Here is a 26,330-nt window from a genome sequence, read left to right as displayed (position 1 = left end):
GATTTCTCTCATATAACGGAAGTCTAAAAGTATCTACTAGGTCAATAAACTTTTGACATAACAAGACTATAGTGCAGTACGTTATTAGTTGTTACCGACGCCATATTTTCATTTGTTGAAAACATCTTAAGTACAACTGTTCTTGTGAAACTTAAGGGATTTAGGGTGGATTGCCACTGCTGAAAAATTCATACAAAAAACAAACATACATTTTTCTTTTTTTTTGCATTCGTCATGGCATTTTTACTAAATATATTTTTTCTTGTAATTATTATACAACATACTGTATTTAATATTTATTCTTAATTTTATTTTAATTCTTAATCTTACTAATATTATAAATGCGAAATATTAGTGGTTGGATGGATGGATGTTTATTTGAAGGCATCTCCAGAACGACTGCATGGATGTCGCGGAAATTTGGAAAAATGTAGAACACACTCTGGGAGAAAACATAGGCTACTAATTAAGTTTTTTTAAATCCGTACGGACAGAGTCGCGGGCGACAACTAGTTAGTCTAATATCTTTACTGACAGAATAACAGAAAAAAGTTTAATTTTAACTCTTCACAGTCTGTGATAACAAAAAACATTATTATTCATAACTTAGTGATAAGGAGCTCTCAGAAAAATACAACATTCTAGTTATATTTAAAATACATTTTCAATTGCCATTCTTTATTATTTTTTTTATTAACCTTTCTCTGGACGTTTCGCATCAGTGAGCTGACAGTTTTCAATTTGGTTCACTTTCATTTTACTAAATGTTATATTGTCTTGTTCTTACATAAACGACAAATAAAGCATAGCCCTGAACATTTTAGTAAGCGACTTGGTTAAGTTAATCGTAGCAAGTTTGCATTCGTTCGGCGAATGCCCGATAGTGAAGATGTCTACCGGACATATTTTAAAGTTATTTTTATTATTAATATATCTGAATAGTACAAGCGGGTCAAATGAAGAATACTGCACTAGGGATTCACAAGATACTGGCTGCAAACAACGAAACTTTTTTCATAAAGGTACATATATTTTTATTGCATTGTGTTTTTTTTAAATTTATTACAAATATTCTAATCGTGCTTATTGAACAGTACTACATATTTCCATTTCGTATTTCGTTGTTTCAAATAATTTGAATATGTAAATAAACGCAAATAAATAATTCACTTTAAACTTTTTGCAATGATATAATTTCAAATTAAACTCAGATTTGAAATCGAACCTGCGATAAACGCCTCGTGTTTCACTGCCGGTTGGCGCTTGAACATGCTTTATTATTTACATGTTGTTGTACTAGATGGCGTCTTTTTTAAAGTTCAATAATATAATTTAACTAACTTATGCCCGAATACTGAAACGTCACTTAAATATGTAAGAGCGTCTTAAATTATAAGACCACGCTTAAACTCCAATATGCAATTTTCGTAAGTCAGTTAAAGACGCATCTCAACTTTGATGCCAATCAAGTCGTACCATGCTTAAAGGCCACTCAATATCACATTTCTTATACTGGATCGTCACTCAACGACATTTTGCTGTCAAAAGAACTGTCATGTCGACTTAAGTACGCCAACAATTTAAGAGTGGTCGCGAGCTATCTTAAAAGTAAAAATCTAAGGTGTTAACATGTCTGCTTCATCATTATCATCGCTTTCGGACAAATAAAATTCTCATGTCACAATGTTCGTTCCCGTACTCCTCCGAAATGGCTTGACCGATTCTCATGAAATTTTGTGAGCATATTCAGTAGGTCTGAGAATCGGCCAAAATCTATTATTCATACCCCTATAAAGTTTTTTTTAACTGCGCACGAACGGAGTCGCGGGCGACAGCTAGTATTTATATAAAAATGCCGACTGAACGAGAATATATCGAAATCGCAAATAGGTTTGTAGCGACATCTGTCTGCGCCCGCTTAAACTGCTTAAAAAGTGTCTTGATGATATTATGATTTATTAAAATTTTATTAATTTAAACTTGTCAAAACATAACGCCAGATGCTTTCCATTCTACAAAAGTAAGGTCAAATTTTTTAATTTTTTTTTATTTAAAAATACCTACTTTAAACAGAAAGGATATTTTTTAACAACCTTCTTTGATTTTTGAGTATTTAGTATTTTTATTTTAATTTTCTTTACTATTTGGGAATGAACACGTCTTACAACTACAGGTTGTCCAAGCCATGCTGCGTGAAACGGATACGTAAAGTGAATTTTAAGAAAACGTAATCGAGAACAAGTATTTTTTATACACTCTTTGACAGAAAACAAAGGATGTTGCCATGACGTAAAAATAATACGTCTACTTACGGAATCACGCGCTTACATGTCTTGATTTGCGTTTGTGTATTCCACTTAAGTTTTGACGTCTGTTAAATTGTAAGCAATGCTTACGAAAGGAGATATTTAAGTAACGTTTCAGTATTCGGGCATGTGTTCATTAGAAATAATGTTTAAAAATCTATAAGGATTTAGTTATCTCTTACAACTGTAAGACATATCCTTATGGCAAAATAAATAAGGTTATAAAGATTCTTTCCGACAAATTCTAATATTAATTTTGATTTCTGTCTGTGTTTGGCTTTTTATTGCATTAATTTCATTGAAATCTGACTGAAATCCTCGTTTAAAACATATTATTATTTCTGTTTTGTCAAAAATAATGAAAGGGATGACGTTATGTCTTATACAGGAAATTTGGTTTCAGAAACCAAAAATTTGTAAAGTTATTACAGTAAAAGGCTCGTTTTTAAGTTAGGCATAGTATAATATATACTTCACGTTAGATTTATTGGTCGAAATGATGAAGTAAATCGTCGGAAATCTGTGGTACGGGTGGTACGGCGTGTACATGTCGCATCGTACACTTCCCTGTCACCTGTACTAGAAAAATTATCACCTCTCTATATTGCGGAAAATCAACCAACTAATTTCTTGTAATGGCAACAAAAAAATAATTTAAAAAAATCGTTATACATAGTCTGTTTTATGATTAGTTTGATACTTGGAGTTGATTTATAAGACCCTGTGGCCACATTGGCCGTTAGTTTATATTAATTATGGTAGCTCTTCTGTGAATTTCAAATAATTGTCACAAGATCCTTGTATTGTAGCTGGCACGGCAAGTTTTTATTATTTTTTGCCATTTTCTACGGCTTGTCGATTTTACATATTTTTTTGACAAAACTGACCACAAAAGCAGCTCCTCTCACGCCAGCCAGTTATGTATTATTGTTTCGTCATTTTTAAAAGATTTAATGACATTTTCTTGACATTACCAGGGGCGCGCAAGTGATCTATCATATTTTAGTTCGGCTCATACTCACCGAGTCAACTAACTTTGTCGGTCTATACCGTGGCATGGCAATGATTCTGGTCTGGCTATAGCTGTACTGCTATAGACAGTAATGTTAAATGTATTAAATTAGCATTTTTTCCTTCTACTTGACTTTTACATGCAAGTGTGTTTACACTAAATTAGCCCGGTTTAAATGACAGATGAGCTTTCAAATAAAACTTTAGTAGTGCTGTGCCGCTTAAAATTATATCGATAGACAGTCATCATTTTACTAAATGAAAATTGTGACCAAATTATAGTTTGTCAAAACACAAACAATAAAAATAATAATATTATATATACATATATATATATCTTAGACATAGATAAAGGTTGGTTGTAGTTAAAGATAAAGATTTCAAAGGTATATAATATAGACCACTGTTAACGAAAGCGATAGATGTATGTCAGTAGAGACAGCTCTACTGATCGTGACAGTTTGACAGCTGGCAAAGTCAAATCAGTCTGTGTACCAAGATGTAATAATAATACACAATAACAATAAACATGCCGGTGGAAAAAACCATGCTGATTATGCTTGTATAAAATGAATGTTATTGTCTCTCAAATTACAAAGCATATACATAGCATCTGGAGAATAAAATATTAGTTATCCCGTAAAGCACATGTAATTTTTCGACTACAGTGACCCCCGACCGACCTCTGGTGCTAAGCTTTGTCTAGACGACGCCACAACTTGGGTTGCTAGCAAGGCGTACGTGGTTCGGTGAAACAGTAATAAATCAATGCATCGACATTAAAACACATGCGCGGGGCAAATCCCTAGCACCGGGCGCGGCCGACAGAGCGTCGGGCGCAAACTCAGTCGGGATCGGGTCTTTGCAAGCTTAGGATGTGTCGGTTCGACGCTTATTTTGGTGTAACATGTGACCCAAAGATTATCATATAGGTCCCGTATATCGCGCATAACGATTTAATTTTGTCTCCCGGACCGCCAAGCTTGAATTCCGGGCTCTAGTTTTGATTAGGACATTGAACAGGTCACATAGTGCATGAAAAAATGAAGACACTTTTACTGCTTTCTTTTTTGTTCGTGGGATACGCAACAGCCCTTGGTAAGTAATAGATAAGACATGGCAATGCAACTTATTATATATTTGTCATAAAATATTGTAACAAATGTGAACATATGCTATCCATATCGGTGTCTAATAATTATTTTTAAACAAGACTTTTTGTATAAATACGAAGCTTGGACACAAAGACATGGTATAGTTAATGTAACTACACTAATATAGGTCATCTATTAAAGCTCTGCTGGTCAATTATTACTTGACTGAAAGAGGGCATATTGATTGCCGTATGAAGCTATAGGATTCTTCCATTTCATTTATATTGCTTATGACTGTTGTAGCTTTTTATAAGTTAGATTTTGGGTGTTTTGTGAATAATTGTTACATTTTATGTTATTTTAAAAACTGTGTGTTATAGTATAACAAAAAATTGGACATAATAACATAATATTGAAACAAACAATAACAGATTACTTTATTATGTTGAAGTGATAACAAAGAAACATATATGAACTAAAAATAGCTAGGGTGTGGCATGTGGGGGTTGAAAGAAGGGGGGAGACATAGAGGGTTGGATCGATGCTTGGCGGACAAACAAGGACATCAAAGATTTTGAGCGTCCCTATATCTTATTTATTTTAATTTCAACCTAATACTAAGTAAAAAGGTTATTAAAATTGCATTTGGTTTACAATAATACAAAAACCAAAATCATTATAGAAAAACAAACAAAGATTGTCTACATAATGTGAAGATATAATTGTTTAACACAAATTTATACTTGACTAGCTGTCAGCTAAAACTCCTCGCGGAATTAAAACAAAATCGTAATTAGTAGCCTGTATGTTCTTCCAGAATATGTTCTAAATCTATACCAAATTTCAGCGAGTTCCGCTGAGCTGTTCTGGACATACCTAATAACAAACATCCATCCATTCATCTAAACATTTGCATTTATAATATTAGTAAGGACTAAGATTTAGTTGTGGAATCAATGTTTATATATAAAGTGATCAAACTTTTCAACATGGGATTGAATAATGTAATTTGAGTTTTTTCACACAGTTGTGTATGACTTAATATTTCATTGTTTTCATAACTGTAATTGTATTTACAGTCTGCCATCTTTGAGAAGTTACATAACATTAATTTATGACTTCATCAATATTTGCTTTTCATTATTACTTTAATGAACTAATGAATGATGAGTGTTTTATTAAACTATTTTAATAATTATGCTTTGCGATTCCTTTAATTTACTTCATATTATTAATACATTATACAACTTAATACATTGGCTAGTGTCTAAAATCAAGGTTCCTGACTTTATCCCATATACAATTCAATAATGGTTATGAAAACTTGCTTATAACTGTAATTTTTAGTCCCTTAAATGTCTTAACCGGTTTGAAATGTTAAAAAATAAAAGTTAGTAACTCGGATTTAGTTGACAAGGCTTGCGTTTGGATTAAAGCGATGGTGTTTTGGATTTACATATTACTTTTGCGAATAATTGCAATGCAATATTATCAAAATGCCATATTGTGACTTCTTGTATCCTATATGTATATTTTCAAAACTTTTTGAACAAAAATACAATTGTTCAGTTGTTTACTTCACAGATTATAAAGTGGTGTTGACATATACTAGTAGAAATAAGAAATTATATCATAGAAATTAGAAGACTAACATTGAAAAGTACCGGTCTACATTCCTGAGTTTAGAACATAAGCAATTTTTTATATTATATGGATTTTAATATTGCCAGGGTTCTAGAATTACTTTTACTTTATTATTAAAGTTATTTGTTCTATTGTTTCATAATAAGAACAATGAGAAATATAATTGAACATTTGGTATTGTAACTATTTGCAAACACTCCGGTTACAATTTCTATTGTTAGAAATTCATAAACATGGAGTAAGCAAAGGGTAAACTTCTATTCCTGGTAAAATTTTAAGAATGCGCACTACGTGCCTTTGCATAATATACGGTTCCAATTGAAAATAGTTTTTAATAACAATGTAATACGGTACAAAATTCAACAACATTCAATCCTATGCGAAGTCACAGTTTTAGTTTAACGATATTAACAATTGTGTTTATGGTTGCAGCGGAAGCGCTTTTGCCTATGTACGTGTACACATATATTTTTATAATAATACACACACACACACACACATAAAATCCATCTTACATTTTGATGATGATATCATTTAGTTTGTAATAAATATACCAGAAGCGAGAATTAGGAACAGCATAAAATTTTAATCACATTCGTGTACCAAGCAAGTTGGCACGTCGGTACTAAGGGCACTCACCTGACCGACGTGCCAACAAAATCTGCGTACTAAACTCTGGTAATCTATTTTGATACCATTAAATACAATTCGTATTAATTATTATTTATTTGAGTATTATATATACATGTATGTACTCTCATAATAATGGAATTTAAAGCTTTTGTAAAAAGCATGGGTGCAAAGCAGTTATAAATGTACGCCTAGAACATTCGAGCAGCGTCCCGGCCTCTGTGAGCGCATGACAAAATCAATTAAAACAGTCCCTGCGCTTTTCGCCGAAGCCCAGACAAAGCTAGGCGCATCGATCGATTGCATTTGCACGGGGCATCTCTCCCCGCATCCTCTTGTGTCACTCCATCCTCTAGTCACTTTACCGTCACCTGTCCCTTCCCCTGCAACCCCCCGCAGCTCGCCCACACACCCGAGACATGTTATTGGAAATTTGATCGATGTTTTCAGCGTTGAAAAATCTTTTATCTGAATTATCACGAAACAGTCTGCTGGTTATTTTTAACTTTTCTTTTACGACGATGTTTGTTGCTATGATGTCTAATTTCATGGAGTTCTTCTTGTTGATGCGACAATAAATACAATTATTTTGACGATGTTTAGGTACTTAAGGAAATCAACGCAAGCAGCGCCGTTAGCATTACTCGTATAAAAGACGTTTATACAAATAGACGTTTAATTAAGGTTTGTTTCGTTGTTCCAGATGATGTGACAGTACTAACAGTGGCTACGGAGGAAAATGATGGCTTCAAACGGTTCATGCGCTCAGCGAAGGTGTACGACATTGACGTGCATGTTTTGGGACAAGGCGAGAAATGGGAGGGTGGTGATATGAACTTCCCAGGAGGTGGGCAGAAGGTCAACCTCCTCAAGCAGAAGGTTGAAGAACTGATGAAAACCAAGGAAAATGATCACATTGTGCTCTTTACTGATAGGTTTGTTCCCATCACAATTGAATGGACATTGAAAAAGTAGGGTTCGGGATAGACCTAAAATTGTAAACATATAAACGCTCTTCTTAATTAGTCCATACAGACAGAAATCGTAACTTATTGATTAACAAAGGATGTAGATGTGCAGCAATACAGCCATCTTGTACCTTTAGCGACCGTAATTAATATAAGTTTCCAACCATTTGTCTTTATCCGCCGTGTATAATAAATCAACATGATCTATTTAATTAGTGCCAGCTAGGATCGATCTCAAGCATCAAAATATTGGTTCCGGCTGTACCTACATTGAACTCATGCCTTTCTATATGCTATGAGGTAGTGTGCCTGTGTGAGCGTCATTAAATCACAGTATTTATGTTGTGAAGATGTAAGCGTTGTATTTTTTTGTGTAGCTACGATGTGATGTTCCTGGGCACCCTGGGCGACATCCTTGTGAAGTTCAAGGCTATGCCGGAAACGCGCGTGCTGTTTTCCGCGGAGCCATTCTGCTGGCCGGACCCTAAGCTGGCCGTTATGTACCCCAACGCTGACGTCACCAACCCCTACCTCAACTCGGGAGGATTTATTGGTAAGTCACAAAATTAGGTAGGTATCATTTGGTTTCCCAAACGGAGAGGACTATTTTTGTTGTACACCTTTTTTTGGGGACCCACTGTCAAATTCAGATGTTTTAAACAAGTCGTTAGATATTTGTTTAAGCTTTTCAGCACAAGACAAATTTCGAAAAATCTATCAAGACTTTCGTTCGATTTTTTTTCTACTAAGTTCTAAAAATTCTTGTGTTTCAACCATGACTATTCATCAATTCCAATCGTATGTTTTATAGGTTATGTGTCAAATTTAAAATTTCATCAGAATCATTGCAGAGCGTATAATAAAATTATATCCACTCGTGTCTAAGTACTTGTATTGGTATTTGTATAAAAAAATTTCATTTTGTCGATAACTATTTCAATGACCTTACTTATCATATCCGAGAATATGAACTGTCTAATCTCACAGTATAAATATATGTATAAAAAAAAGATTTTCGATGAGACGTCCATTCACTAACCTATAAAGTCTTTTCTTCGTTTTTGTTTCTTGCATCTGAGGCCAATTTTCTAAATCAAACTAAATATGCACATGTTCAGCCAAAAGGAGATTTTGAAACTGACGATTCAAAGAAAAGGGTTTTTTTACGCAAATCGATACCAACTCTGCTTTTATATGTTATCTGATATTTCCTTCTAGAAAGTTCTCTATATGTTTCTCCATACGTTTGCTGCAATGTCTGTCAATCAGTGCCGCGTTAATTAACTATCAAGTATATAACTAACTATTCTTTAGATAAAGAATTACATTTTATACGATACAATAACCTTTGAACTAAATATTTTTCTCGAACATTCTGATATAAAATATGTTGTAATAAATATTGTAAGTTATGTGTCCTCTTTCGGCAGAGGTCAACGACCGAGCTGAACTTTAAATCGTTGTTGATTGGATGATGGATAGATGTGTAATGAAAGCTGTTGCAACTATCTCTATATTCATATATTGAGTCAATTGAGTACTTTTTTAAATGGAATCCAATTGAAATAAAGTTAGATTTTTATATTTTAACGCAAGTGACGATCTCTTATATGTACTGATTACAATTGAATTAATTATTATAATTTTTTTGAACACCTTAATGTATTTAAAAATGTAAGTACAATGAGATGACATTATATCATTTGGTAATGTTTTTACAAGTGCGTCATTAAACAAAAGTATTGTACAATTTGTATCTTATTTATACTTTTAATAAGTCCTTTATGTGTTATTGTATATTAAATAGAAAACACTTGTGTAATTTCTATATTAATTACCATGACAATGTCATCATTGTACGAGTAAACATATTATAATTGTACAGTTGTCTTTGTATAGAAAGGTGACAGAAACATGATATTGTAAACGTAACTGGCTGGAACTGGGAACCTTCATAATTCAAGCTTTTTTTTAAATAATGAAAGATATGACAAAATAGTTGGTACCCGCGTTTGCATTCGATATTCATATTTGAAGTATCGGATTCATACTAAATGTAACGAACGGAAGTTGTGTGCGATTATAACGGAAACATAGATAACAAATTCGTCGGAGAATATATTTATCATAATAGTATTTTAACGTTATTTAACAAGGTAAAAGCTTTTTTATTTTTTGAATGCCACAAGATATTTAATGCATCGTATGTTTTATACGAGGGTGAATCAAAAAATTCTTGTAATCAATATTAAAAAATGCAAAGATTTAAATAATAATATTTTATTTTTCTACATAATCTCCCTCCAATGCAATGCATTTAGAATAACGCGTTTCTAACTTCCTTATTCCTTGTGAAAAAAAATTTTTTTCTTGACTCTCGAAAAAGTCCTCTACGGCAGCTATAACCGCGTCATTATCGTGAAATTTTGTTCCACGAATTTCCTCTTTTAATTTTGGAAATAAGTGAAAATCACTTGGGGCTAAGTCCGGAGAATATGGTGGGTGGTCAAGGAGATTGAAGCCAGCACAGCGGATTGCGTTGAGCGCAACTTCCGATCGATGAGCAGGAGCGTTATCTTGAAGGAACAACACGCCCAACGACAGTTTTCCACGACGTTTTTCTTTAATCGCTTCACGCACTTTCGGGATTAAATTTGCATAATAGGGTCCAGTAATCGTCTGGCCTTTTGGCATGTAATCAATAAAAAGGATTCCTTCACTATCCCAGAACACAGAGGCCATAACTTTGCCAGCGGTAGGAGCAACTCGAAATTTCTTGATGGATGGAGAGGATGGTCGTTTCCAAGACATGCTTTGTCTTTTAGTTTCAGGATCAAAATGGTGGACCCACGTTTCATCCATGGTGACAAGACGACGGCAAAAATTATCCGAATCACGCTGGAACATTTCGAGATTACGCTTGGAAATTTCCAAACGTCGCTTTTTGTTTTCGTCGGTTAACATTCGTGGCACCCATCTTGCAGACACTTTTTTGAACCCCAGTGAATCAATTAAAATGGATTGAACGCTACCAAAAGATATCTTTAGGATCTCAGCTATATGTTTTATAGTCATTCTTCTGTCTTCCAAAACCAGATTCTCAACCTTTTTGACATTTTCTTCTGTAACGGAGGTTGAAGGCCGCCCAGAACGCGGGTCATCTTTACAGCTTGATCTACCTCTTTTAAATTCAGCCACCCAGTACGCAACCGTAGAATAGGGTACAGCATCACCCCCTAATGTCTGCTGAATGTCCAAAAAAATTTCCTTCGTAGACATTTTTTTCAAACTGAGATATTTTATCACCGCACGTAACTCACTTTTATCCATAATTTTGACCTTTTAGCAACTCGTTGCACAAAAAAATTTATTACATGCGAACGAACTGACAAAAACAAGTGACAGTCTGCATAAATATAGTGTGATAGACACTCTTTAATTTGAATATCGAACTTGATCCAAAAAGGTTTCATATATATGCACTTCTAAGAACTTTTTGATTCACCCTGGTATAAGATTTTTCTAAGTTTGTGCTATATTGTGGTTGATACTAAAGACTAGATATAAAATATACGAATTTGGATTTGAACAAGTGATATTTTACTCATCCATAGGACGGCTAAGGGCTCTACTAAATCGAAGGCAATCTCTTGGTAATATCTTCAAATTGTAATAACATTGAATTTCCCAGGATATCTGTCGGAATTAAATACCATACTGAACGCAAGGAAGATAAAAGACACCGAAGATGACCAGCTGTACTACACCAAGGTGTACCTGAGCGAGCTGAGAGACTCCCTCAAGATCAATCTCGATCACAAGTCCGAGATATTCCAGAACCTCAATGGAGCCCTTTGTAAGTTGCAATATGTTTAAAACTCACGTAATTATTATAATTATAAGTGGTTATACAAAAATATACACACACAAAGGAAAACTGGAAGGGGAAGTGGATTTGGCGGAAGATGGGACGCATAGGAAGGAGAAATATCCTCTTTCTGTGCGTCTCCTTCTTCGTTGATTAAAGGTAGGCAACGCATCTGCATTTGCGGATGTCTATGGGCAATGGTCGCCTCGCTATTGCGGCGAATCCAGGTGGTCGTTTGCTCGTTTGCCAACTTATGATATAAAGAAAATACAATAACATCAAAAGAAGTAGGATTGAATGTGGTATGTTTGTTCCAGCCGACGTCCAGCTGCGTGTCAACACGACCGAGGAGTGGCCGTACTTGGAGAACGTGGCGACGAAGCAGCGACCCCTCGTCGTGCACGGCAACGGCCCCGCCAAGTTGATGCTCAACACAATGGGCAACTATCTCGCCAAGGCCTGGTCCCTGAAGAATGGCTGCGTTCTCTGTAAAGAGAGGAAGATCGAATTAAATGTAAGACGATTCAAATACTTTCCTTTTCAACGTGATGATCAGTTGTAAAAGATTATCTGAAGAAGAAAAACGAAGCTCTTTCAGGTTATTTTATGAACTATTTTTATTATTGTTTCTATCGAAGGGAGGACGGATTTTGGGAGACAATCATCTATTTCGTTTCCGCTATTGCTAACTGTTAAAGAATTATTTATTATTTTAATAATTATTAACAGCTCGTTAATCCATTGATCATCGTCGTTAGGATGATAATCTGCCGCATGTGATGCTGGCGATCTTCGTGGAGCAGGCGACGCCGTTCATAGAGGAATTCTTCGATTCCGTCTTGCTTCTGGACTATCCCAAGAACAAAATCCATCTTATCCTGCGGAACAACGTCCCCTTCCACGAGGCTTACGTGGATGAGTTCTACAACAAGCACTCGAAGGAATATGCCACCGCAAAGAGAATTAAGCCGATCGATTACATGAGCGAAGCCGAAGCGAGGAACCTTGCCAAGTTAGTATTCGTTGAAAATGTTTTCAATTTATTATATTACGTTCGTTGTTCTTGCTGTAGTGAAAAACACGAATAATGTGTCGTAGACGTTTTACCTTCGAGATAATTAATCCGTTTCCTTCTGTATTGTGATACACAGAGATCGTTGTGCGAGCAGCATGTGCGACTACCTGTTCTCAGTGGACGGCGTGGCTCGTCTGCGGCCGCAAACGCTGCGCCACTTGCTGTCTTCTGGCTACGACGTGATCGCGCCGCTGCTCGCCCGCCCCGGACAGGCCTGGTCCAACTTCTGGGGTGCCATCGGCGCATCGGGATACTACGCCCGGTCTACTGACTACATGGACATCGTCTCCGGGTCTATCAGGTTAGTTGACGCTGCACGATGCGGCGTTTGTAGGATTTTGTTAAAACAGGTCAAAAGTTCGGCTACTTTAATAAACTACGCGTGTGCTCTAGTATAATGTGGCAAAGGAAACATCTGTAATGAGATGATCCAACTTAAAATGAAATCACATTTGTCTTGCATAATTTATTAGAAAAAATATACATATCAAATAAATAATAACATATGTATGTGTACAACTGTGTGTGTGTGTGTGTGTGTGTGTGTGTGTGCGCGCGCGTGTTCAGTCGAAGGCTATGGAGAAGTCCGTCTTGAAGGAGCGGCGGTCGATGGAGTACATGTTGTCGGCGGTGCACTCGTACACGCCGGCGTCCATCTGCGTCGCCGGGTCGATCTCGATCTTAGACTTCACGCGGTCCTCCTCGATCGGCCACTCGTGTATCTGAACACAGATAATGTCACACTTTACAGTACACACGCTGAGGCTTCACACATCAAATCCCGACCTCGAAATGGTCCGCGTTGATGGGATTGCCGATGATATGAGCTCTCGGGGTCTCCGGTACACAGGGTAGGGACACTAAGCACCGACGGAGGGGCTCCGAGGAGGTAGAACATTGTTAGGGAAGGGTTACTTTCGTAGCAAAGCGTTGCGGGGATGCGGTTTCGTTCCTATTTGGAGATCCCGTAACTCCTCGTTAGTGCTGTGGATGACCACCGTGGGATTTTAGTCGGTGCAAGCCCGACATAACTTATCTTTACCCCTTATAAAGATAAGTATGTGTAAGGCATTTCCCCACGTTAAAAAAGGCTTTACACATAGGTTACGACCAGTAATGTAATGTGCGGGTTTTAATTTTTCCAGTTATATCAAATGCTAGGTTCGATCTTTGGATTGGAATAATGTAAACTGGACATGTGTCATGGAGGACATTGTCATCATCATGTAAGATCAAAGACTGCGTGACCTTCAACAGATTTTTATATTATTATAAGACAGCAAACAGACATCAGAATTTTTCGAAACAGCGAAGTGACCGCCGCCCAGACATCCCGCATTAATCGACGGAGAGAACGCACGGAAAGAAGATATCTCCTCTTCCGCCAAAACCACTTCCCCTTCGTGGAATAAAATTAGGCTTCCAGCGCGCACACACTCCTCAAACGGGACGCGGAATATCTTCCAATTTAAATTTGTCTTCAGTTTGATCGTGGTAGTACATCGGACGAGCCGGCCCATTGCTGTTGCGGACTCTACCACTGTTTGATTCTAGTACAAATATAGGAGTGTCGTACACTTACATGTAAGTAGTGATGTGCAAAGATTTCAACTCCGTCTTTGAACCAAGTGATATGTGGCCGCGGCGAGCCCTTAGCGATGCAAAGGAATGCAATCTTATGGCCCAGCACGTACTCCAGGTCAAAGTGGGACGCCAAGATGATCTTAGCACCCTACGGATAATACAACGACATATTTAGAATATAATCATTTAAACATCGGATACGTCTATTTCAATCCGGTTGGATAATACTGTTGCTTAGTTCCAACCATTGATTGTAAAAGCCATAGTTTAGATGGAGGTAGGTAGGAATATTTATAACTAATGGCTGTAATTTGGAACAAAAACAAATCACCTTCTAGGAACTATCCCAGAAAAACTGAGATCAGTTTTTTTTAATTCCACGCGGACAAACTCGCGGGCGACGGCTAGTTACGAAGTTAAGTCTGTCACTCCAATGAACAAATGGAGCAATTTACATGTAAATATTGGGCAATCAGTGCAATTGATTCGTTTGGACGTAAGTAGTTTGATATGATAGTTGCGGCGAAACGTACATATGTTCGGATGGGCCAATTCCCGCGCGGACCCCACCGTTTACTTTGCGCACATCGTAACAACGGACGTTGAGAGATTTAACTCTAGAATAAGCATCGCGACACAAATAAGCGGTTCAATGCGTGCGCTACGTTTTGATAAAAAAAATTTTGCAACTCATTCACTTGAGATCATTCGCTTGCTGCAGCAGATCTGCAACAATGTATTTGAGAACTCGACTTTTTAAAACTTAAGTTTTCAATTCGTCTTTCGCTATAATGTTATTCAATTTCGCTATTAATTTCGTTTAAGATCAAGCAATGAGCAGAGTCACAGTCAGTTATATAAAACAAAGCAAATATATTATCATTTTTTATTGCAATTTAAACCAAATATATTTTACTATCGACACGAGTTACAATTATGAAAAAAAGACGAACGTTTGTAATTTAGCCCGTACTTTTATGATGTCAATTGAATTCGCGCATTTTATTTTATGGATATCATAAATATTTTTTTAAATTTTGCACATGTAAATAAGAAATCGTACTTACGTCATTATTGTTGTAATACTGATCCGATTCGGGATCTCTGTATTTGCCAGTGATGGGCAGCCCGATTTGCACCTGTCAATTAAATCGTTCGATAAGTGAAAGTTGATGAGAATTCTCCTTTTTATTGTTATACTAATCACCTTAGATTTGGTCCTACTCCGCGCCCGGCCGCGCCGCGACTCGACAGCGCTGAGTAGCAGCGCGATAGCCAGCAGTGTAAGCAAGCGTCTGCGCAGCATTTGTTTGTCGGAGTTCACCAGCGATCGCTCTAGTCGCCGCCGCCCATGGGAATGGCGCGCCCGTGCACAGGACCCGCCACCTCGCACACTCTAAATTGATTAATGTTGGAACAGCCAGGGACCCCGTCGCCCCCTTGTCCGCAATTTGCTTCGCGATTTGGGCGGGGCCTCGGATTGCCGCCAATTTGAGCAGTCGCTCGTAGGCATACGTGATAGCGTTTCGTTGTTCTTCTTCTAGAATATTCATTACGTGGGAATATTCTCACAGCGAATTACTTTCGAGAAATATCGATGGTTGTTATCGTCATACTTTTGAAATCGTCATGAACTTATTGTATGACCTATGTTAGAATATCTTACATCATGTATCTGCCTTGAAAGAAAGAAGTCGCGGGCAAAAGCTAATGTTTAAGAAAAGATTAGATGTCAAAGAGTAGTATTAGTTTGTGTAAATACTCAAGTTTAATAGATAATGTAACTATCGATATGTTTATACATAAACATTTTCATATAAAATCAAACATAAAATCGCCAAGAAGATTATAAGAAGGCGATTACACGAGCAAGGTTTACATAGTAGAATACACGCCAAGAAAGCTGCATTGACATTGACGCAGAGGCACAAAGCGCAGCGTTTAGAATTTGAACGACATTACATAGATTTTAATTTTGAAAACGTAGTTTTCATAGACGAAAAAGTGTTTTGTTCTACTGCTCGTGGTCGTCTATTTTTGTGGAAGTTAAATAATACGAGACGAAAGTCTACGACCAGTGTGTGTTGCCAGTGTTGACCTATGGAACTGAGACGTGGCCCCTTACTGCCGGCAACATTAGGCGGCAAAGTCACAGAAAGGGCAATGGAGAGGGCGATGCTCGGAATCTCTGCGTGATCGCATCAGAAATGAGGTGATTCGCAGCAGAACCAAAGTAACCGACATTGCCCGAAGAATTGTAAACCTTAAAGTGGCGATGGGCCGGTTATATTGCCCGCAGAACGGACGGCCGATGGGGCCACAAAGTACTAGAATGGCGGCCACGTACCACAATGGCGTTGACCTCTGTGTAAAGGTCGACGCAGCATGGGCAGGCCTCCCGTAAGATGGACCGACGATCTGGCCAAGGTTGCGGGAGTATCATGGATGCGGGTTGCACAGGACCGATCATCGTGGCGATCTTTGGGGAAGCCTATGCCCAGCAGTGGGCGTAACGAGGCTGAAATGGAAATAATACGAGATACGAAGAAAATAACATATTACCCGGTAACAGAAGTGGTCGTATCACACTCGGCTTTTGGGGTGGTATATGTCTCAAAGCGGTCCGGGAGAGTTAATTGAAATTGGCGGCAGACTTAATGGCCAGCGCTATAAAGATATTCTTAATGATGTTTTGCTGCCTACGGCACGAGTCTTTTGCCCAAATGGGAGAATTCCTATAATACAAGATAACAGCTCAGTGCGCAATTCTAGAATAGTAACAAATTATTTAAATAATTCAGAACAACTAGAACGAATTCCTTTTTCTCCGTGAAGTCGAGACTTGAACCCAACCGAAAATTTATGGGGAAAAATTATACAAGTTTGGGATAGCATATAGATAGCAGAAACATTAGAAGTACAGAAAACTTGAAAATTCACGTTCGAAACGTGTGGGAAACACTACGAGGGGATAAGTTTTGTTTTAATGCTGTAAAATTAATGCGTCAGCGGCTGAATGACGTCATTATGGTTGACGAATTTGACGACTTTGGTTGTACTTATATAATTGATCACTTTAGGAGTTCCTACATATCTGGATATCTTGTCTGCCACTACATTTATGCAGCTTTTTTTTTTCTTAATTACTTGTAAGACAGCAGAAATAATTTCACAGGGGCATATGGAATGTGCCATTCATAACCAACTGCTACCTGGTCAAGATGGCCCTGTTCCACACGCCCAAGGGGCAAGAAGTCAGCTATGTCAAGGAGGACGTCGACCCCGACATGGCATTCTGCAATAGCTTGAGGGACATTGTGAGTGTATTACAATTCAGACTTGAGCAGTTTTAAAACTAATAAATTAATTTTGAAACTAGAACGTTTTATTATTCTGATGCAATGAAATAGTCATTAAAAATTGTTCTTTTTTCTCCTTGAACCGTATCCTCGTCATTGTTAGGGCGTGATGATGTACGTGAGCAACGAGGAGGAGCTGGGCCACCTGGTGAACCACGAGACCTTCGACGTGAGCCGCACGCACCCCGACGTGTACCAGGTGCTGGACAACAAGCTCGAGTGGGAGAGTCGCTACCTGCACAAGGACTACCTCGCCAACTTCATCGATGGACAGAAACCTAGGATGGTAAGATGTGCGACCCGAGCGGTCATTGCGGCCTCATTTTTTATTTGGTATATTTATTTAAAGTTTCTGGCTTTGTACAACTTGAGATGATCAATATATAATGGTTCTGGGTTCTTGATTCTCAGCAGTAGTCTATATTGTACTATGTATGTATGTATGTATGTATGTATGTTTCCATTTCTCATATCGTGTAATGCCATCAGCCGTGCCCCGACGTGTACTGGTTCCCGCTGATGTCTCCGCGCTTCTGCAAGGAGTGGATCGACATCATGGAGGCCTTCGGACAATGGAGCGACGGATCCAACAATGTGAGTCGTCGCTCAAAATTCATACACAATTTGTTACACAATATTTTTTATAAAAAAAAACAAATTACATATCATTTTGTACGTTTAATACCCGTTTCACACGAGGGCGGTCAACTATTAATACGTACAATTGTGTATGCTATTAGATATTTTAGTCGGCCTAAAAGCTCTGTTATGTTCCTATAGTTTATGGGATATTGTGGTCTACTTTTAGTTTGTTTCCTGAATTTGTTTTGATATTAAAATGACAAATTCTAAAATTACAAAAAGGCATTGCCATCAATTTATCAGGAAATATTTGAAAAATTAGTTTTTAAATCAAGAGTATCGAGTTTAAAAATTGGTAGGTTCTGATAATGTCTGATAAGTTATGTATATGGTACTCGTAAGTGACGTGGTGGTGTCGCAGGACAAGCGTCTCGAGGGTGGTTACGAAGCGGTGCCTACGCGCGACATCCACATGAACCAGGTGGGGCTGGAGCGCCAGTGGCTGCACATCCTGAAGGAGTACGTCCGTCCTCTGCAGGAAATGGTCTTCACCGGATACTACCACAACGTGAGTGACCACAATGTTTTATTTAACCAGTTTTATATTTACAAGATCCGGAAGAACGCCGTGCGAGGACATAATGGATGTTCATCTTACAGAAAAAACCATACAATGGTAGACTTACCCATGTTTATGGAAGGTACGAGTAGCTAACGACTTATATGTATTAAAACAGAAACGCAAGGAAATGTACATACAAAGGAATTTGGGAAAGGACCCCGGTCTGGTGAACACATATTGAAAGAAATTAAAAACATTAGGTCATCGTACAACCAAGATTAAAAAAAAACTAGCACAAGATCAGGCGCCGGACATAGTTCTGTCTATCATCCAAAGGTCTCCTGGTTTGCAACGGTTATGATTTTTAAAGATGTTCAGGAATATTAAAAAAAATCACGAATGTAAGTGAAGCAATAACTCATGTATGAATGTATGTAAAACTGGATCTCATGGTACCTGTCGTGCATTAAAAACTTCATAGAGTTAAGTCTGGCTGAAACTAGAAATATATAACATTATATAGATGTCAATGTAAATGACAGTCTATGGATATTGATAGAAAAAGGACAATTGTCTAGATGAATGTTTAATAGAACCTGCGATGTGAGGAAAATATATAATTTTATCAACATAAGATCTCTCACAATACCAAAATTCCCAGCCAACAATTAAATGGCATTTCCTTGAAAAAGCGGAGTTCAGGGAGAAATATCGAGAAATACATGTCGGTATTGTTTGGCTGATAAATCTGATAATGAATGTCAAAATTAGTAACACTGGCCCTTGAGTTGCGTGTGCAGTGCGCCCTGGCCCCTGACCCCTGACACAGCGCCTCATTGTCAAACATTTTTCTGTTATTTTTTACATTCACTCATTATTCATTTTTATTATTCATCTTGTCAATATAGAAATTAATAAAAGTAAAAATGTTGGACAGAACATTTTTTAATCTCAAAGCTATATCCAAGCAAATTCATCATTGAGGGGAATCAAAAGGAAATGAAAAGATTAACAATTTCAAACGGCGCCGAATGAAAAGAAGGAACCATCGCCTTTTCTTAAATATTATAACATTGTGACCAGGAAAATAGAAAACCTCGCCATGTCGCAAATAACTGCAAAAAACATTATAGATGGTCAATGTTATTGCGTTTTAAAATTTGAGACTTGATGCGTTAAAATGCTAAAAAATAAATATAATCCCGCAGGAAAAAAATATATTTTAGCAATGAAGGTAGATTAAATGTGAAATACAGGATCAGTTTTAGCTAACGTCAGGTCAATAAACAATTATTATAACCTGTTCGTTGTAATTTAAAAAATGTTGATTGGTAATCTCATATTATACACACTCTTTTGATGTCAACTCTGATCTGTTTGGTTTATGTATTATGTTTGAATTACTTTTAATTTATTAATTTGACAGATTGTAGAAAGATTATTCATTTTATTATTTAATGATTTAAGTAAAAACGTTTTATGTCGTTTCTTTTATTTATCAGAAACGCATTTACGTTTTTTATTCGAAGATTCTCATTAAAAATCTAAAATGTACATAAAAAATTGAAGAGATACATGTTGTTGAAACTTTGTACGACGTGTTGCAGCCCCCGGTATCTATAATGAACTTTGTGGTGCGCTACCGGCCTGACGAGCAGCCCTCGCTGCGCCCCCACCATGACTCCTCCACTTACACCATCAACCTGGCTCTCAACACACCAAGTGAGTAATGCATACTACAACGTTTTTGTGAGACAAAATGTACCGGGAGATGACACCGTAGTACTACGAAACATTATACGAAATAAAAAAAATTGAGTATAACATTATAAAGGCTACTTAAGTAAGGGGACAGTCAGTGAGTTATAAAAGTGTAACTGGTGTTGTACAGACGTAGACTACACGGGCGGGGGCTGCCACTTCCTGCGCTACAACTGCTCGGTGCGCGACACCCGACTGGGCTGGCTGCTCATGCACCCCGGCCGCCTCACACACTACCACGAGGGTCTGCCCGTCACCAGCGGCACGCGCTACATCATGATCTCCTTCGTGGACCCGTGAGGCCAGACCCGCGCCGGCCGCGGCCAGCGCCTCCCCCCTCGCCCCCCTCGCCCCCCTCGCCCCCGCCGACGACTCTACGACCGCCACCGACCCCGCGGGCCCCTCATCCTGCACATCGTATACTTCTTCCTCAACGTTGCCTTCCTCGCCTTCTTCTACCGTCACCTGCATAACTACTTGTGGTGAATGCACTCTCTGTCACGACACCTACCTACCTCACATGTCAAGTCAAACTACTATCGTAAACAAGCCTTTGACTTGACTGGTGAGGTAGTGACAGGTCGGAGGAGGAGGGCGGCGCGCGGAGACAACGAGGTAACATTTAATCATTTAATCGCTCTGTATTAAAACGTGGCAACGACAAATCTAGAATCTTGACGATGCGCCATATTTCGGCTAAAGATATTGCAAGTGTCGAATCTTGTCATTGCGGTCGCAAAGTGAGGCGCCATTAACTAATGTGTAGCTATTTGTCTTCTAAGACGATGGACGATTCGCTTTTAGCCGTGACTTGAAATATTGGCGATATAGTATATAAGCGTCGACTCCTAGAACTAAGTCTAACTTTGAAATTATTTTTTTAATGTAACCTACACATTATTTTTTTTTGTAACAAAACGTATCTTGTCCGACTTTAAATTTATCGTTTTTATATTTATGTCAATGTTCTGGTCTAAATTTACAACATTTACAGTTTTTAGACATTTTTAATAACTATTATGATAAATATTAATGCAAATCTTAGCATGTAAGAGATGGCACAATTCACGTGCAATTAGTATTAAGATTGAAGCATTTAATGTACTATATAATAAATAATAATTTGAACGTGTAACTGTCAATGTCTTTGACTGTTGAACGATGTTTCTGTAAACTTGATCATAACGGACTACGGAAAGGCGGGACAATGTTCTATGAATTACAAATATATGATAACCAAATATACAACGAGTTTTATTTTATACCACTTGAATTTAATACCACTGGTCAAATACAACCAAGGAATTAAAATTATTAAATTGTAAATGCACGTTTTTATTTTCAATACGACTCTTGTGTGTTAATATTAAAATTAACAACAAATTTCAAAGTGGAAGTCTCTTCTCCCATTCAATGACACCATTTACTGCTGCACAGTATAAAGAAGCAGAATACGAAAAAGAATACGCCATGTCTTTACGTGGAAGTCCAAACTTGCCAAAAGACGACTAACTTTTGAATTGGATCCAGAATCGAACCTGCTGTTTGTCTAGTAGAATTATGGCTACTGGATCTTCTTAAGTTTTGAATAATCCGATCATTCGGGATGAAAAATATGAAATTGTAAAGTTGCGGATCGCCTACCATCGTCTCTGCGTACAGAGCATAGTTTTAAAGAGCTTGTGGTAAATTAAATATTACATTCTGGGACTGCGACCGTTACTGTTCGTAAGTTCTTACGTCGCCTGCAAGATCAATAAGGGTATACTTTTAATCCACCAGTGGAATATCTTCTCTCAGAAAAGCTTGCATGATGGGCCAGACCGTTTACATTCGTTGGGTTGGATCACATTTGATCGTATTGTAACGTGTATTGTTCTCTTTTATAAAAAGGTTTTATACACTGATATATGTTTATAGTTTTATATTGTGTTTGAATGTCTTTGTGGGTTGCTATGGGAGAGTTTCTTGTGAATGTCAAAAAGGCAGATATTCAAAATAGAGTTTTTCGAAGATTGAACTTTTTGTTTATTTCTTAACAGTATCTATAGGCCGGCGCTAAGAAAAGCGCTATGCCGCCCTCTTTTTTTTCGGATGCCACAATGGCTTTAGGCCTTAGGAAGATTCATAGCAAGACGAGGAACTCCAATAACAATATACTCTGACGATGATTTGATTCGGAGAAAGGGCATTCGAGTCGCGGATCATTTTTGGTCAGCTCTCCAGTGGCAAAAGCATTGTGGTAATGAAAAAAAAATCAGAAGACATGGTACGACGATAATGTAACGGAGTAGAAAATAATTTGTATTAAAGAAGTTCTACGACAAAAAAAATATGTTTACATTCAAACCTTACTCCTACATAAATAGAATGTCCTACAAATATCGTCAGTTATAGTCGTGATTCCCTTTAAACAAATCCTCAATAATCACAAGATCTTTGAATTGGCGATGAGGATATAAGAATTCTGCCCAAAATAAATAGGAAAAAAATATCTGTCGAAAAAATCAACCTTTAGCATAGCATCGATAGCATATGCTGTAAAAGAAAATTTAAAATGTCCACATTAATAACAGTCTCGGAAACATTAGAGGAAATATGTATTATGAAATTGTAATGTATATATTATGTGGTGTTATTTCAACCTCTTTGCATCTTTCTTAGTTTTTATATTTTGACATTGTTACGTTGACATTCTCACTGTCATTTTTAATGAAATAAAACCAATATATTTGGTGTTTCCTTTATTAATAATGTCAATACAGCCATTAGTTTTTAAGAATAATGTTAATTTGAGGTTTAGAATATCAAATCTGTATATATATCAAATGTGCGAATAAATTTTGTCAGTCATAATCGTGGTTTTCTTCCGTAACATTTTTTCAGAAACGTTATTAGACGCCCGTGCCTAGCATACTCTCCGAATAATTTAAATTTCGACAGCAGAGACAAAAAAGCAGATGAAAAAATAAGAACGGTCGTAAATGTGGTTCGTGGTTACAATAAAGTCTGCTTCCACATTTAATATGCGGCTTATTGAGCGATAACATTCGACAACGATAATTAGCTAAGAGCCTCAATTTTAACGGACCAACAAGTCTGCAGGCGGCGGCGACATGTGGCTTTCGATGAAGGACACAAGATTCGATATTGTCGAGGAACCTCACAAATCGTCGGAGCAAAAAGTATAACTTGAAGTACCAACCGACGCAGCAGCAGGTTTGGTTTGACTAGTACTATTAAATAAAATTAACTGACGTAACACATAATAATGAAACAAAGTGTTAGTTGACAAACTTTTACTTTGTCTCCAAACTAAAAGTGAACGTAAATGCCAAAGTCAATGAGTTTTTAATTACTAATAAATATTGGCCGAAAATATTCGAAGAACCAAAACTCTTTATACATTTTTTAAATTCACTTCTTATTGACATTTCGTTTAGATGTATGAAATAAACTGAAAATTTAAAATGTGGAAAAATAAGATAAAATAGAAACGAACATAGTAGTGCATCGCAAGGACGATAGATGTGTTTTTTACTTAGTCATTTCATTTTATCAAATCTACCGCCGTTCAGTAATTAAAATTCCAGAACCTATTTATCAACAATTACCAAGATAGAAATGAATTGGTAAGTTTGATTACTTTAGACCTGTTTCATTGAATTATATCATTAATATCTTAAAACATTCATTATGAACCTAGAAATATAATTCTGGATATAAAAAAAATGTTCAGAGAAATTGTACACACACATACAAAAACTACAGTTGAAGTAATCATTAAAAAATATATAATGAGAAATTAAAAACAAAACGTAGAACTTTACTACAGCTGCTATTTTGCAGAACTTAAATGAGTTATTTGGTGAGGAAAGTTCGACCCTAATTCTCTTTCTTTTGTTTCTATTTATTTTTGATTTCAATTTTAAAGTTGGATGTCTAGTTTGACATTAAACATTGCGACAGATTTAAAGAAATATGACTATTATGACAGTATAAAGCATGGAAATATAAAGCTCCATTTATAACTTCAATCAATAATTCTAATAAAGAGGGACCTGGCACTATCAGAGTATGCGAGTACGCTCCCATACCAATAAAATTTAAAACGTTTGCATTTAGATGCAACAAATGATCCGTGTGAACGCATTTGAACGTTGCTGAATGAGGGAAGATTCAGACTAGCGACAAAAACCTGTTGCAATTATTATTCTTCAGCCATAATATCGTAACTATTTTAGAAATCGTTTGTACATATGTAAATTGTAAATAGTCACTGATTTTTAAAAACATCAACCTAGAAACAACCAAAGTATTTTAAAATACTAAAACTGACAGGGTTGACAATACAAAGCCTGTAATATATGAATTCAAAGACTATTTTGTTAGTCATCAAATGAAAAGGTTCACGAACAGATAATGCTACCCTATAAAAAATCCAAAATGGCCGCCGTCACAAAATGGCGGATGACATATTTTTACACATCTACCCCAACATGAATATCAAATGAAAGAATTTGTGTAATAGTACATCGAGGTAAAATCCGATTCAAAACATTAACTAAAAATTATAAATTGCTAAAAGGAAATGACATACAATTTTTTTACACTACTAGCTTATCTTTATTTTCTGTCTCTATCTGTCCTTCGAGCTTTGCTTTAGGCAATGTAGTGCAAGACAAAATTATCTAGGCAGGTCAGAAAATATGTAAACATGCTCATTGCCCACAGGGTCAGATAACTTAGTCTATTATATTTATGTTGACGAATGATGAAATGTTTTTTAAATATTATATTCTAACCTCAAAAGATGACACATTGCTATGGTTGGATTAGACACAGAACCTAGATGGCGCTTTTTCTACCACAATTTTTATACCAGTACAGATACAGTCTTGAAAACTGTTTTATTTTATTATTTCTTTATGTTATTAATTTCAGCAAGTGACAGAGTTTACAATGACTATTTTTCTTTGAACTTTAAATCCATAACCATATCATAATATAATGGCTCTGTCTAATGAATTCTCTTTTTCAAATCAAATTGTTTAGTGAGCTACTGATATAAAACGTACAGAGATGAAAAGATGTATCAATATCACTTTTTTCATCATAGTGACACATTTCGCCTATCACCACAACCAAAATACTAACAAAATAAATATCTTTTTCTACGCAATCGCAACTGTTAAAAATTTAGACGACTGAGACTGACTCTTTATTCGTACTCGACTAATCGAAAGATCATTTACATATCTAATTTAATTTATATTGTTATTTTGTTACTGAACAGAATGAACAACCAACCAAACCAACTTCACCAAACCAAACAACATAACCATTACACAAAGTACGGCTAAACTAGACATGAACAATACCAATAGACCAAAGAGCTTGCGACCAGCCCGCGACTATATCTATTTTGAGTAAAAACTCATTACTGAGATTCAATACAACACGGTCTCGCTTCAGTGCCATCTATTAGGGCGTAGCAAAAACGGCGCCAACACCAGTTCAAATTTCATTCCAAAATTGTTAGGGAAGATTCTCGAAGCTACAGAATAATGTGGTTTAAAACTTGAAAATACTTAGACTAAAAACAAATAAAATACAGAATTTAAGTAAAATTGCAAATAATTTTTTGGTAGAAAACTTTTTACTGTAGAAATTCTTACCATTGGATCAAGGATGTTACTGACAAATGTGGAAGTGAGATATTTTCTTTTTTGGTACAGCTGTAAGTTGAAGCTTATTGCATAGTCCAAAACAAAGTGGAAACTAGTCCATTTCCTGTTATTCCGTGTTCTGTGAGTGGCATTAACCAATCATACTACACAACAAGCCACTGTGTTCTAGAGGCATATATCTGCATCTAAAAAGTAC

General features: G+C 36.7%; 2 protein-coding genes across 3 annotated transcripts; one reads left to right on the top strand and one right to left on the bottom strand.

The window, feature by feature from the left end:
- The first annotated feature begins 852 nt into the window (after positions 1–852).
- Positions 853–20,799, top strand: LOC106717249 (procollagen-lysine,2-oxoglutarate 5-dioxygenase). Of its 2 annotated transcripts, none has more exons than XM_014511014.2 (13): positions 853–1,022; positions 7,389–7,620; positions 8,031–8,206; positions 11,345–11,509; positions 11,839–12,035; positions 12,280–12,533; positions 12,673–12,897; positions 17,356–17,497; positions 17,643–17,825; positions 18,029–18,133; positions 18,543–18,689; positions 20,291–20,405; positions 20,575–20,799. In XM_014511014.2, the coding sequence occupies exons 1-13, from the start codon at positions 890–892 to the stop codon at positions 20,742–20,744; spliced, it is 2,244 nt and encodes a 747-aa protein (XP_014366500.2). In that variant the 5' UTR covers positions 853–889; the 3' UTR covers positions 20,745–20,799. The 2 variants fall into 2 exon arrangements, with proteins under 2 accessions (XP_014366500.2, XP_045542244.1); XM_045686288.1 differs by lacking the exon at positions 853–1,022 and adding an exon at positions 3,790–4,415.
- Positions 13,123–17,348, bottom strand: LOC106717248 (immunoglobulin domain-containing protein oig-4). Its single transcript, XM_014511013.2, has 4 exons — positions 15,388–17,348; positions 15,248–15,319; positions 14,179–14,328; positions 13,123–13,318 (listed from the first exon to the last, which is right to left on the bottom strand). Exons 1-4 carry the CDS (start codon positions 15,484–15,486, stop codon positions 13,160–13,162), a joined length of 480 nt encoding a protein of 159 aa, XP_014366499.1. The 5' UTR covers positions 15,487–17,348; the 3' UTR covers positions 13,123–13,159.
- Positions 20,800–26,330: the final 5,531 nt, after the last annotated feature.

This window comes from Papilio machaon, chromosome Z (genome assembly GCF_912999745.1).
Source record: "Papilio machaon chromosome Z, ilPapMach1.1, whole genome shotgun sequence".
In the NCBI taxonomy this organism is placed as follows: Eukaryota; Metazoa; Arthropoda; class Insecta; order Lepidoptera; family Papilionidae; genus Papilio; species Papilio machaon.
The sequence above is the reverse complement of the archived record's forward strand: the minus strand, read 5'-3'. Positions and strand labels throughout refer to the sequence as shown.